At 39.5% G+C, this 13,400-nt stretch overlaps 2 protein-coding genes across 3 annotated transcripts; one reads left to right on the top strand and one right to left on the bottom strand.

The window, feature by feature from the left end:
- Positions 1-5,643: 5,643 nt before the first annotated feature.
- On the top strand, positions 5,644-7,589 carry KCS15 (3-ketoacyl-CoA synthase 15). Its single transcript, XM_086234131.1, has 3 exons — positions 5,644-6,030; positions 6,375-6,959; positions 7,044-7,589. Exons 1-3 carry the CDS (start codon positions 5,644-5,646, stop codon positions 7,587-7,589), a joined length of 1,518 nt encoding a protein of 505 aa, XP_086090257.1.
- Positions 7,590-8,660: 1,071 nt separating this feature from the next.
- LOC147292300 (serine/threonine-protein kinase STY13-like) lies at positions 8,661-12,524 on the bottom strand. Of its 2 annotated transcripts, none has more exons than XM_086234288.1 (3): positions 12,398-12,524; positions 10,808-11,883; positions 8,661-9,215 (listed from the first exon to the last, which is right to left on the bottom strand). In XM_086234288.1, exons 2-3 carry the CDS (start codon positions 11,719-11,721, stop codon positions 8,876-8,878), a joined length of 1,254 nt encoding a protein of 417 aa, XP_086090414.1. In that variant the 5' UTR covers positions 11,722-11,883; positions 12,398-12,524; the 3' UTR covers positions 8,661-8,875. The 2 variants fall into 2 exon arrangements, with proteins under 2 accessions (XP_086090414.1, XP_086090412.1); XM_086234286.1 differs by having other exon boundaries at positions 10,808-11,857.
- Positions 12,525-13,400: the final 876 nt, after the last annotated feature.

The following is a 13,400-nucleotide window of genomic DNA, read 5'->3' as shown; positions in this document are numbered from 1 at the left end:
AAGACCGAAATACCCTTCACGGTGCCATTGCTCGGATACCAAATCCGGCAGCATAACGGCATCGGGAATGGGATTTCCCGAGCCCATGTACCTGTTAAGACCAGACAACCAATATTTAAATATTCAGGGTTCACAATTTGGCCGTTCAACAGCCGAAATAGGCGGTAACCACCACGCACGGTGGCTGCCCAGCCCCTAACAACACACAAACACTCACCAATACGCAAACAAACCCTAAAATTGGCCTCTAGATGTCCTGGGGAGGCTGATTGACAAGGAAAATCACCCGACCCGCCGCCACAAGTGGCGGAGCCGACGGTGGCAGCGGCGGCACAAACTTAAAAAATGCCCAAATTCAACTCCAAACAATCCTAATCATATAATAGAACCTTTAATTGCACAAAAACAACACGAATTTGAGTCCAATTCCAAGATATTTGAAAATAACATAAACCCTAAAATCGAATTTCTAAAATCACAAAATTGAACATCGACACCTTAGAGGAAAGATTACCCGTACCTAGAGGATCGATTTTGTCAACTGGATCGACGGCCAAATCTCGCCGGAAATGGCCGAAACTGGCCGGAGAAGACGATCGGACAACCATCTTCGATCCGCCGCCGTTTGAGGTCATCGGAGCATGGGGTAACCACTGGGAGACTCGCCGTGGCCTGGGGAAGAGAACCCAGGTGGTCCGGCGCTGCAACTCCGTCGGAAAACGCAGATCGCCAGCGGGGTGGCTCGGCCCCGTTTCACGTCGTTTCTCCGTCATGGGTGATCGGCAGGAAAAAAGGAGACCACCGGGAGAGAGAGGGGAGGGAGGCGATGGCGGCAGGCCAAAACCCGAGCCCAGCCGCCGTCGGACGCGCCGTCACGCGCCGGTGACAGGCGCGGCGAGGGTGAGGGGCGAGAGAGACAGGCACGGGGAGAGAGGAGAGAGAGAGTGAGTGAATAAAAAAAATCTGACTTTTTTGGGTTTTTAAAACCCCCTTTCATAAAAATTACAAGTTTGCCACTCGCTTCAAAAGCCCGTATCTTTCAAACCGTAGCTCCGATTGACGCGTGCCGCGCGTCTACGAACTCGTGGACTCGAGACTTTTCCAACGTGCCCAAAGTCAAAGACGAAAGTCCATTATTTTTAAAAGTCAAACTTTGGGTCGGGTCGTTACATTTAATCTATTTGGAAAAAGCTTTTGGTGTTAGTTGTATGAATCAAGGAGAAAAAGGAAGCAGTGCATTGCAGCAACCTGCTAACTTATATTTTTCGTTTGTTTCATTGATTTATTTACCTACTTTCAACATGTTGAAATCTGCTGGTTGTTTCATGTTTTTTATTTTTATTTTATTTTTCTATGTTTGACAGGATATGCATAAGAAGTATGGAAATACGTACTAGTAAGCTTTTCATCTCTTCCAAGCATCTTGATTTACTGCATGTTGGCATGCTTTAGTATACTGAACCTAGATTTTATTTAATTTGTTGGATGGTCACTAGTTGATTGTTCGCCTAGATACATTTTTTCTTTCATTAAACTCTGTTTGTTCACACAACATTCATGTAGAGAACAAAAACGGCATTTGCTTATACATGCTAAATGTATTTGTCTGAAGTTTTATAGTCATACTAGTATCGCAGGGAAAAGATGTAAAATAATGAAGCTAATTTGCATATTTTTGAAGGCAAATTAAAAGTGGGATATGATTTAATTAAAATCAATGATGAGAAACTTACTCATATGTATATGTGAAATATGAACCTCAATTAAAATGTCTTCAATTAATTGTTGATAACAGGTTTGACTATGGCATGTTTATGGTTAAATATATATGCTAACTTTTATAGCAGGGGCTTGGGGCTCTGTTTCAACCAGGTAAGGCGCATATGCTTATGTTGCTTTGGCACTTGCAAGTTTATAATATTTTGTCTCTCAAGTTAAAGAACCATGGTAGGCTAGTATTCATTTTTATTTGCCTGGACCTGCATTCAAAACATTGACAATGGCAAATTGCGAGTATGTTGTTCTTCTTCCATAACATAATTCTTGGCAGAAAATACTTGGCCTTGTTTCCTTCTGTTTTCTTGGTTTTACCTCTCCTAATAAATAATTGGTCAGTAGTATTATGCTATTAAATGAAATAGTCCTGGACCTGGTTAAATTTCTAGGAAGAACTTGCATAATGAATCATTCCTCTCTGAGACTTTGAGGTAACACATGTAGCTGTCAACTCATATTATTCAACGTACTCTGTGTTTCTTGTCCTTGTAGGAACACATGCCATATTTTCAATTGATGGAAATGGTGTTAGTAGTGCAGACTTGATAAGAAACAGGGGTTTGTTCCTTTTAGTAAATTGGACAATCTGGTTGGACTAAACAATGCCTTTACTTCAGTTTGCCATATTTAATTTTTTATGAATATATAGTGGAAAATAGATTAGAGAAGGTCCTTGTGTTGGAACTAAAGGCTTCCAGGTTTTGGAGGTGAGGATTCATAATAAAGGTTAATTTATTAGATTTCTATGATTACCTAACTTAAAGATTACTACAAGGCTTATATTTGTGTTCACCCAACCATTAAAGATTACTACAAGGCTTATATCAAGGCAAGCTGCTAAGTTCTTTATCCTTGTCAGTTTAAATTTAAATGACTATTATATTCATGCAGCCATGAGTTTCAACATTTCCCAAGTGACATATGATTTATTTTATAATGGAATTTTCAATGATGTGTCTTATTTTCATAGACTTTGATTTTTGTTTAATTAATGAGTCCATTTGCCTATTTTTCTGTAGGGATTCAAAGACGGAAGGAGCTCAAAATGCTTTGGTTGTCGGTCCATCTGCACCAAAGGCACAATGAGTAGTCTCTTGCTCTCTCGGTCTATTTTTCTCTTATTATCTTCATGGAAGGTTTTTGGGGGCAGCAATGGTTTCTCGTATTTTTACTTTATCTATGTTGTATATATATTGACTTAGTCATTAGGGCAGCAAGACATTTTATTTTGTGAGGGAGGAATAATATACATGTATTTCTTTGATACATTCTAACTTTGTAAATTGACAAGGTTGATAATATTATTGATTACTTTTTATCTAGATGTTACTAAAAAAACTCATCTCAGGTTGTGCATGTTCATAATTGCATTGTGGTAATATATCAAAGACAATTGAGAGCTTCTAAAAACAGATGTAAACATGCACATAATACAACAATTTATTGTTCCAAAACGTGGTCTTAACCTTTAACATACAATGGCTCAATATCATAAACCATTGTCTAATTCTTAAGCATACCACACAAATCTCAAAAAGCCATTGTGCTAAGTGCCTTCATACAATAGTTTCTAACCCAAAATCGATGTACCAAATAAGTATATACAACGGTTATATGGTTAATATTCAATTTTCTTAATGCATGAATACAACGGTTTCATATAAAACACCGTAGTTTGAAAAACCTATAGACATGGCAATACACATATTATTCAATAGATTAGACAACGGTTTTTAACAATAACCCGTTGTTTTAATGGCTATTTCACCTCGTGTTTCTACCTAAAATAGTTGTAAAACCAATTCTTTACTTAACATAACCGTTGTTTAACATATATATACACATCAGTTTTTAAATATAAACCGATGTTTAAATTGGCACTCAACAACGGTATCTTCCAAATCATTGATTTTAAAGGTTGTATATACAACGGTTGTACATCTATAACCGTTGTGTATGTGCACCAGGACAACGGATTTTATCCGTTGTCTATTGGGGGTATGAATAGACAACACTCGATTAGACGACGGTAAATTATAAACTCAGACAACGGTGAATATCCGTTGTCTGATTGCTATTTTGTAGTAGTGCATGGTATAGACATGTAAAATCTACTGGTTTTATCATGTATGGTGAATTTATAAAGGAAACTTCAGGTTCCTTATATGGCATTATTGAAGCTACAGGTTCAATATTTATGTATGAACTACTGGTTCATTAATTACCTGCAATTTCTACACATATACTCTAGTGCGAAAATTAAACAAGTAAAATATTCATATACCCAAGAAGAATACAAAAATATCTCAAAATTGTTTAAACAAAATTGTTTGAATATTTAAATTATTAAAATATTCGTGGGGGTGACTTTCGTGGGAGTGACGTGGCTGCCTGCGTGGCAGCTAGGTGGCTGCCTGCGTGGCAGCTTGGTGGCTGCCTGCGTGGCAGCAGGGTGGCTGCCTGCGTGGCAGCTTGGTGGCTGCCTGCGTGGCAGCAGGGTGGCTGCCTGCTGGCAGCGTGCTGCGCTGCTGCTGGCAGCGAGAGGCTGCGCTGCTGCTGGCAGCGGCTTGCTGCGCTGCTGCTGGCAGCGTGTTGCGCTGCTGCTGGCAGCGGCCTGCGCTGCTGCTGGCAGCGTGTCGGCGCTGCTGCTGGCAGCGTGTCGGCGCTGCTGCTGCTGGCAGCGAAGCGCGAGGCAGCGCGCGTGGGTGAGGGGGGCTGCTGGCCGCGCAGGGTGGTTTTCCGATCACCCAAAAATTATTCCTCTTTTTTATTTTAATCATTCAACTCAAATACATGTATTTAAATGTATAATCTCAAATAAATCAATCACATGAATTTAGGGTTCATGCTTCATGGAGGATTTTTCAATCAATCAAAGGTTTTAAAACATAAACATAAAATTGTTTTATAAAACCTACTTGGTTGAAGAACAGATTGAAGGATGATCCTCTTTCGTTTATCGATCCACAATTCAAAGAGCTTCTCGTGCTGATAACGTGTTGTAAAATATGTAGAGATTAGGGTTTGTGGAAAAAGGAGGCAGAGAGAATATCATCAGTCTGTTTTATTCATGTTATAAATATCCTTATATAGAAGTAGGATTTACTAGGTTTTGTATATTTACTAGTATGCCCCTACAACTAATTACAGGGATAGCCACATATAACAATATATTTACAACACTTATCAAAATGTCATTCTTTACTTAAGAAGCTCCTCCGGCTAAAGAAATACCATTTAATTAAAATATGCAGATGTGGCACATCCTAACTGATCGAGTTACAGTTCAATCGTCTTGGATATGCTTAGGATTGATTAATTTGTCTGCTGCTATAAACATGCATGTATGTACCATCTAGCTAGGCAGGCAAAAAGAATTATGAATGAATGAACATGGGAATGGAAGCACTTTTGAAAGGCACCCGACCAGGATCACTTATTTAAGATGAAGATTAATGTAGCAATTAGCATAATAAATTTCTCGAAGTCTTAATTAAGTTGGTGTTGGCTCTTGGGGCGCCTAGAGTCCTAGACAAAAGCATCCCCAGACGCACAAGTTTAATGCTGCTGTGAACCTGCTGCTCATACGCCCCATGCACAAAGAGCCTACTTTCTGTTGCATGCATATTCTGTAATACCCTTAACGTAACTTCACTCATTATTATATTATTTTTCTACACTCATATATATCCATTAATTGATCGATCAGTTAATTAATCCACACCCATCCTAGCTAATTAATTCAGTTAACATCCTATTCCTGCATATATCTACTTGTCACATTTATTTACATTTCTATGGGTTGTTCTATATGCATGCATTCATCCATTAGCTATACCTAGCTACAGTTAAACTTCCATAATTCCAATGGCCAGAGAGCAGGAGCAATTTTCAGCAGAGATTGAAAACCGGGGCATTGCGAATTCGGGTCCAAATGCTGGATCTTTTTTAGTCTCTGTAAAGGTCCGGCATGCATTGCCGGATTTTGTTGGTTCAGTGAATCTAAAATATGTGAAGCTCGGTTACATTTATCTCATCAGCCATAGGTTGTATTTCTTGATCGCACCTGTTCTCATTGTGCTCTTCAGTGCTCAAATAGGGAACCTCAAACACTTGTTTCCAAAATGTGACCTAATAGTTGCCCTCTTTATATTCGCATCATTGGGAATCATTCTATACATTTATCTTGACTTCGCACCTCGCTCTACTTATCTACTTGATTTTGCTTGCTATCGTCCACCAAATGAACTAAAGGTAATGTGCATGTTGATCTTCAATTATAAGTACTTTGAATTGGAAATTACATGTCCGATCTTAACAGTCTAACGTACAAATATATAAGATGTATGTTGTCAGACTGTGAACATGTATCCCAAAAAATGAATTGAACTATATATACATTTAAATAAAAATTAATATAATTAAATGATCCAAATTCATAGTTTGACAACATAATTAAATATCATTTGTTGCAAGACTGCTATCTTAACATATTGTTTGGCAAAAGAACATTTATGACTCACATCTATATATCTAACATTTCAATTTATTGTTTCATTTATATTTTTTGTACGCATATATATGTGCACCAAATGAAGATCTCAAGTGACGAGTTCATTGAATTGGCAAGAAATTCGGGCAATTTCAGTGATGCTTCCATAGATTTTCAAAAGCGAGTTCTGAAGACTTCTGGCATAGGCAAAGAGACGTACATGCCGAGAGTAGTGTTTCGCCCAGATTACAAAATAAGTCTGAAAGATGGAAGAGAAGAGGCAGCTATGGTGATGTTTGGGGCCATAAATGACCTTTTTGCTGCCACCAAAATCCGGCCCAAGGACATTAGAATCCTAGTGGTGAACTGTGGAGTTCTTAATACCACTCCATCGCTGTCATCAATGGTGATAAACCATTTCAAGTTTAGGCATAACATTCAGAGCTTCAATCTTGGTGGGATGGGTTGTGCTGCAGGAATCATAGCCATTGATCTGGCTAATGACCTCTTAAATGCTTATCCTGGTACATATGCACTGGTAGTCAGCACAGAGGCTGTGTGCTATACATGGTACAAAGGCGACAACCAGGATATGCTTCTTTCTAATTGCTTCTTTCGAATGGGGGCTGCAGCCATGTTGCTCTCTAGCTCCCGCCTCGACAGATGGCGTGCCAAGTATGAGCTCAAGCAGGTATACCGTACACTGAACCTAAAAATTGACACTAGTCTGACAACATAAAATGTTAGATATCCTAATTAAATATTAATGTTGCAGCTTGTTCGAACTCACAAAGGCATGGACGAGAGAAGCTTCAAAAGCATACATCTAAAGGAAGATGCAAGAGGAACACAAGGTTTGTCAGTGAGCAAAGATGTGATTAAGGTTGGTGGGCATGCAATGAAGGCCAACATCACCACCCTTGGCCCCCTGGTTCTCCCCGTATCCGAACAATTCCATTTCCTCACCAATTTGCTGTTCAAGAAGAAGAAAACCAAGCCTTACATCCCAGACTACAAGCTTGCCTTCGAGCATGTGTGTATAATAGCAACAGGCAAGAAAGTGCTTGATGAAATACAGAAGAACCTGGAGCTTACAGAGGAGTACATGGAGGCATCTAGACAAACCTTGGAGCGATTTGGAAACACTTCTAGCAGCAGCGTTTGGTATGAACTCGCTTACTTGGAGGCAAGTACAAAGATCAAGAGTGGTGATCGGGTTTGGCAACTCGCTTTCGGGTCAGGATTCAAGTGCAACAGTGTTGTTTGGAAAGCTCTTAAGAATGTTGGGAGGCCTAAGCTGAGTCCGTGGCTCGAGGAATAACTTTATGTGTGTGACAAGTAAAAGACAACGTACTAAAAGTATTATACAAGTACAAATGTGTTCAATTTGGGCTACAAGTAGAACGAGTTGAGAGATCAATTTAGCTCAACCATACTCAATTTGGGTTTCAAATCCTAGTTGAACTCAATCGGGTTCAAATAAACTCAACTCAAGCCCATCCTATATGCATTTAGTTTGAGCTAGCAAAGGTTGCCCAGTTCGATCAACCCATTGTCAATCACCTAGTTTTATTTATATTTGACAAGTCTAGCACTCTAACTTCAGTTAAAATTTATATAAATTCTTCCCTCTTCTTTTCAAGTAATCACAAAGAGTAACATTTGACGAATCAGATGTAGCTTTTCCTTGTATGGAATTCTGCTGTGGGTCTGCGGAGTTGTGCACTAATGCTGTTGACTGAGTCTCTCATGTGCATAAGGAATTAAGGAGGGGAGGGGAGGGGAGTGGGAGTGGGAAGGAGCTGCAAGGGGAGACAACTGAAGTTGAGAATCAGTTATCAGAACATGGGTGAAAGTATTTAAACTTGAAATAATGAAGACCTCAAATTGAGATAGAGTGTTGAGGCTTGGCGCCTCTGGTCAGGGGTGCCATCAACAGCAACCAACATCCCCATCAAGATCTACAGCTCAATGAACGGCAATAGTCCATCACCATCACCGCCACGTTGAAGGAGGGGGGAAGACGGAGACAAAAAAAAAAAAAAAACACAATCTTTTTAGACTCTTGAGTTACCTTAACCACGCGGAAGCTAAAAACCTAGTGTCAAACCACAGTGGCTTGATAGCATTTCTCTTGGTTTTATGGGTTGTTACATAGAAGAGAATCCCATCCAACCAGTAACATTTGACAGGAATTGTACCCCAAATCCCGGGATGAATTGTTTGCCCAATCAAAAGTGTTAGGGCTGTCGCTTGATAGGGCAAGGGGAAAGGAAGGCACAAAACCAGCTGTCTATTTTTAGTTTCGAGAATAGAACTAAGCAAGAGGAGTCAATACATAGCAAGAAAGGAAATGCATTCATTCACATCAATTCTCCTCCCCTATTACTCATTCAACAACATAAATTCATTAAAATAGATACCAAAAAACCAAATATTTTGTAGTAACACTTTGCTTTTCTATCTTAACAAGGAAATAAAACCTGATAAATACACAAGGCTACCATATAATTACTTCTCTCACCTCTTTTTCTCCTTTCCCATTTCTTTTTCTCTTTATGTTATAGTCATAGATAACTGTTTCTTTTCCATTCCTTTGTTCTGGGGTCAGTCTGCTGTCATTGGTTGGGTCAGGCAACACCTGAAACGGGCCTTGCGAACAGTTGTCATGATCTCAGCCTCAGCACTCTCAAGCATTCTCACAACTTCAGTGAAGGGTGGCCTGACATCAGGGTTGGCATCCCAGCATCTCGTCATGATCTCAGCAAGAGCAGGTAAGCAGTCACTGGGAATGATTGGTCGAACACCCTTATTGACAACTGCAAATGCTGCCTGTACCGCTGTCATGTTCTGGAACGGAAGCATCCCTGTAATAAGTTCCCAAAGAACAATCCCAAAGCTATAAACATCAACTTTCTGTGTGTAGTTCCTATGCTGGATCATCTCCCTGCAGACAGCCATATAATAAAGCAATGCACTCCAATAACCCACACCGAAAAAGTAAGAAGTTTAAGAAATAACCAATAAACAATCAGTAATGATGCTAGCTGCAAGGATTTAAAATTGTTTGATCCTCATTCTGTACACCACAAACTTAATTAAGAGAATGTCCAATTAGCAGTTTTCAAGATAAGACTGCAAATCAAAGAAACCTCATGGAACAATACCAATTTACAATTAAAAAGACAAACGTTACAAACCTAACCAGGAAATTCAGTTTTTCTGGCTCTCATTCCCCATCACTAGATGTACTACTACATGTACCTCTAGTAACGAATCGATTTGATCACCCCACTCAACAAGATTCTGATCAACTCAACTAGCCACATCACTCTAATTGGGGCAGGTACCAAACCCATAACAAACACTTTAGAAAATAAAAAATAAGAAACCCAAGAGGGAGCACCATTCTTCATCCAATGAAAGCAAAAGTTTCCAATTTCATTCAAATTATTAAAACTGAAAAATACGGGTTCCTTAATCTCAATGTTCAATTCCAGGCATAGATTTTTTAAACGGCATAATTATTGTATATATCAGATAGATCCTACAATACATATAATTGGGGCATAATTATTGTATCTTACATATTAGTTCTTCACATGCTAATCTTTGTTGGCCTCTTTATCTTTTACCTCCTGCTTTAACTAGTTTTTCATTTGGTTTAGGTGAATCTAGCAAACCACGTTGCAGACCAAAAAAACAAACCACGTTGTAAATGTCCATACCACCTAGCCTACTTTTTCCTTTGATATCGTGCCAGCAAGTTATCATTAAAAAAAAAATGCAAATATCCCAGCCTCGATATATTCACAAACACGTGAAGCAAACTGGTTATAATTGCCAAGACATAAACAAAAAGAAGATAAATGATGCACATTGAAGGGCATATAAATGACGCCCATAGTTAATACAATACAGTTTAAAGGCATATAAATCATGCCCTAAAGGCAAAATCAAATGAAGTAGAAAGTAAATTTATGCTAGTTTAATAAATATCTAATTAGGGTTTTTTGTCTCATAAAAAATAGATTCTAATACACATATGGTTTGACTTTAATCAGAGCGCAATGGCAAAACAAAACAACAGCAATTTATATGACAGGATTTCAGTTTTCAATTTAACAGGAGTACAATATAAGAATAAAACCTGAATGGAAAAGAGAAGGAAAACAAAGGAAAAAGTTAGCATCTAAAGAAAATTGAATGAGACAGGTAGAGAAATCGGCCAAAATACTTCACTCTATTGCATTTAGATGCCAACATCAGAGATTTATGGTCAAGAGGATCCAGGACCAATTATAATTAACCCACCATATCAAGTGTGATAACTGTATATCTGGTACTGGGGGAATAACGTGAGTAGACCCCGCATTTAAATTGCATGCAATACCTTTGGTTTCTTATAATTAAGGTCTGGATTTTAATAATACTGGTAGGTCACATGACGTATAACCTGTTTAAAAATTAATAAAGTAGAAAGAACCATGATAGCAACAAAGGATAAGATATCGCAGATAAAGAGTGAAAAAGTCTTACGGAGCCATCCAGCGGTATGTCCCAGTCTCTGGTGTCATTCCTTCCGTCTGCACCTCAATACGAGCAACCCCAAAATCAGCAATTTTTATTGATTTGTCTGAAGAAATCAACAGGTTGTCAGACTTTAAATCCCTGTGAATCAGCCCGAACCCATGAACATATGCAATCCCCCTTGCTACATCCAAAGCTTGCTTGACTGCTAATTTCAATGGAACTGATCGGTTCTGCCGCTTCGCCAAGAACTGTCTAACTGAACCACCCTTAGCGTACTCCGTTACAATACACCAAACCATTGGTTTATGGCAGGCACCAATAAAACGAACTATGTTTGGATGCTTCAATGTAGCCAGCATCTTGACTTCCTGTTGAAACTGTTGCTCCATCACCTGAGCCCTTTCTGGGTCATTTTCTGGCCTCTCCAAAATTTTGATAGCAACATCCTCACCGTTGTATGTCCCTTTGTATAGCTTTCCAAAAGCACCTTGTGCAAAAGGTTCACCCATGTTTAGCTTCCTCAAGTCAATTGTCCAGTCCTCATAATTCTCAAGCCCCTCCGTCTGAGAATTGCTGTCCATTAGAGCCCGAGCAAGCTGATCGTCACTAAGAGCATGTGTGACTCTTCCTCGGCGGTTAACACTTTGTGCAACAGAGTAGTTGTCATTTGCACGTCGCTTGAGCCCTTGGTGGTTCAAGATGCGAGTGTGGGAATCATTGGTATTGGAAGCGACGCTGCTGTTATCAATAGACATGGCAACAGAGCCGCCATCATTGCTAGTTTGCATACTGTCAAGGGACATGTTGGTACCCTCACCCTCATGGAGTTTGTGGTAAAAGCCTTGGGACAAATCATAGTAGTTGTTGTCATGGTTATTCAGACCACCTATAATCCCAGGGAATTTGGCACCGCCCTCCATTTCCTTCTCCCTCAGAAAAGCAAAACCTTGTGTCAAAGTTGCCCTACTTGTTTATACTTATACTTGTTTACTTGTTCAGCATTCGAAGTTTCAAATTTCAAATTTCAAACTCAACCACCCCTTCTTTTCCAAAACCCTGAAACCAAAATTGAGCCGCGAAATCTGTTAAAGAGTCGAATCAATCCGGTTATCCAAGATGGAATCATAAGAGTAGAGATTCCTATGATTACGATAATAGGATTTCCATTACCATATGTGGAAAATGTAGACGACAAGACTCTCTAGGACTAGGACTAGCAGCATTAATGCTCAATTCTGAAGTTTATGTGAACCCAAAATGGGAACTTGTAGCTTGATTCACTCCAAATCATGTCAATCAAGACGAAAAATAAGCTAATATTTATGGAATATTAATAATTATTAATACAGAATCAACGCAGCCACATAACAATCTTCCAAAAAAGAGCAGACCCAAATCAATTTTAAGAAAAGGACCAAAGAAAGAAAGAATTTGAACAAAATCGCAAGTTAATTGTCATGAACAAGAATATGGAAAGTCAAAAAAAATTGTAAATTGATTCTGTACCCCGAAAACTGTGAGCTAAATTTCCGCAAGCTACATGAAGAACACGGATGGAAACCCACTAATCTGATAATTCCATGGATTGATACGTACCTCAATCAACGGTAAGACTCCGATTGAAGAGAGATCGAACGGAATCGACCACACGGGAAGGACACAAAGACCCCTTCCTTCTTCCCAGTCTTCCAGTCTTTGTTTCTTCTCTCTCTCACTTTCCTTTTTTTTTTTTTTTTTAATTTATTTGCAATATTATTCAATATTTTTGACGTTTTATACAGTAGAAAGTCTTGGGTGTGATCGACCACACCCCAGTGAGTCTCTCACTCTTAATTCCATTCTATCAATTTTATTTTATTTTTTATTCTTTTATTAAAAAGAAACCAGCAACACGCGCTTTTTTATTACTTTAAAACAAATGTAAATTATTATAAACCCCCACTTTTGAAGTTGAATAATTCAAAACCTCCAGCCTTAATTGAATTAATTCAAAACCCCCTATTAAGGATTTAATCTCTCCCAAAACCCCCTGGTCAACTATATCCAACTAGGTTTGACCCCCTTTTATTTTCAATATTCCAATTATAACCTTAAAAAAATATCAAGCCCAGCTATTTTGGAAATCACTTTCTCTCTCCCCCAACCCGATCTCTCTCTTCTCTCTCGACACTCTCTCTCCCCGCGCCTGTTGACCGGCGATATCGTCGTCGTCTGGCAGCCAACGGGGACGAAACCGGTTGGCACCAATAGCTTCCTCTCCTCGCGACGAACACGGTGGTGCCCACCGATCATCCAACCGACCCTCGACGGCGATGGAACGACGCCAAACAGCAGTGAAGCCTTCGCCGGCGATCTCTCTTTTCCGGCAGCGTCGCAACCTAGCTCTGGCACCAATATCTTCCTCTCTTCACGGTGAGTCTCTCCATGCCATTTCCTCACTCCGACCACCACTGGGCACGGCTTTTGCGAAGCTACAAAGCTGCGGCTTCTCCGACGGTTTTTGAGCCGATTCCGGTGGTGTTTTCTGTCGATCCAGGTATCAATATTTGTCCCCTCGACCTGCTCTTGCTATTGGTTGGGTTGTTTTAACTCAAATCTT

The sequence above is a fragment of the Dryas octopetala genome, chromosome 2 (assembly GCF_963921425.1).
Source record: "Dryas octopetala chromosome 2, drDryOcto1.1, whole genome shotgun sequence".
NCBI classification, from domain to species: Eukaryota; Viridiplantae; Streptophyta; class Magnoliopsida; order Rosales; family Rosaceae; genus Dryas; species Dryas octopetala.
The sequence above is the reverse complement of the archived record's forward strand: the minus strand, read 5'-3'. Positions and strand labels throughout refer to the sequence as shown.

Coding starts and splice junctions, on each gene's coding strand:
- LOC147292300 (XM_086234288.1), bottom strand. CDS start 11,721: ATGGAGGGCGGTGCCAAATTCCCTGGGATTATAGGTGGTCTGAATAAC. Junction 9,216..10,807: donor ACATACCGCTGGATGGCTCC/GTAAGACTTTTT, acceptor GGCTGTCTGCAG/GGAGATGATCCAGCATAGGA.
- KCS15 (XM_086234131.1), top strand. CDS start 5,644: ATGGCCAGAGAGCAGGAGCAATTTTCAGCAGAGATTGAAAACCGGGGC. Junction 6,031..6,374: donor GTCCACCAAATGAACTAAAG/GTAATGTGCATG, acceptor CACCAAATGAAG/ATCTCAAGTGACGAGTTCAT. Junction 6,960..7,043: donor CCAAGTATGAGCTCAAGCAG/GTATACCGTACA, acceptor TTAATGTTGCAG/CTTGTTCGAACTCACAAAGG.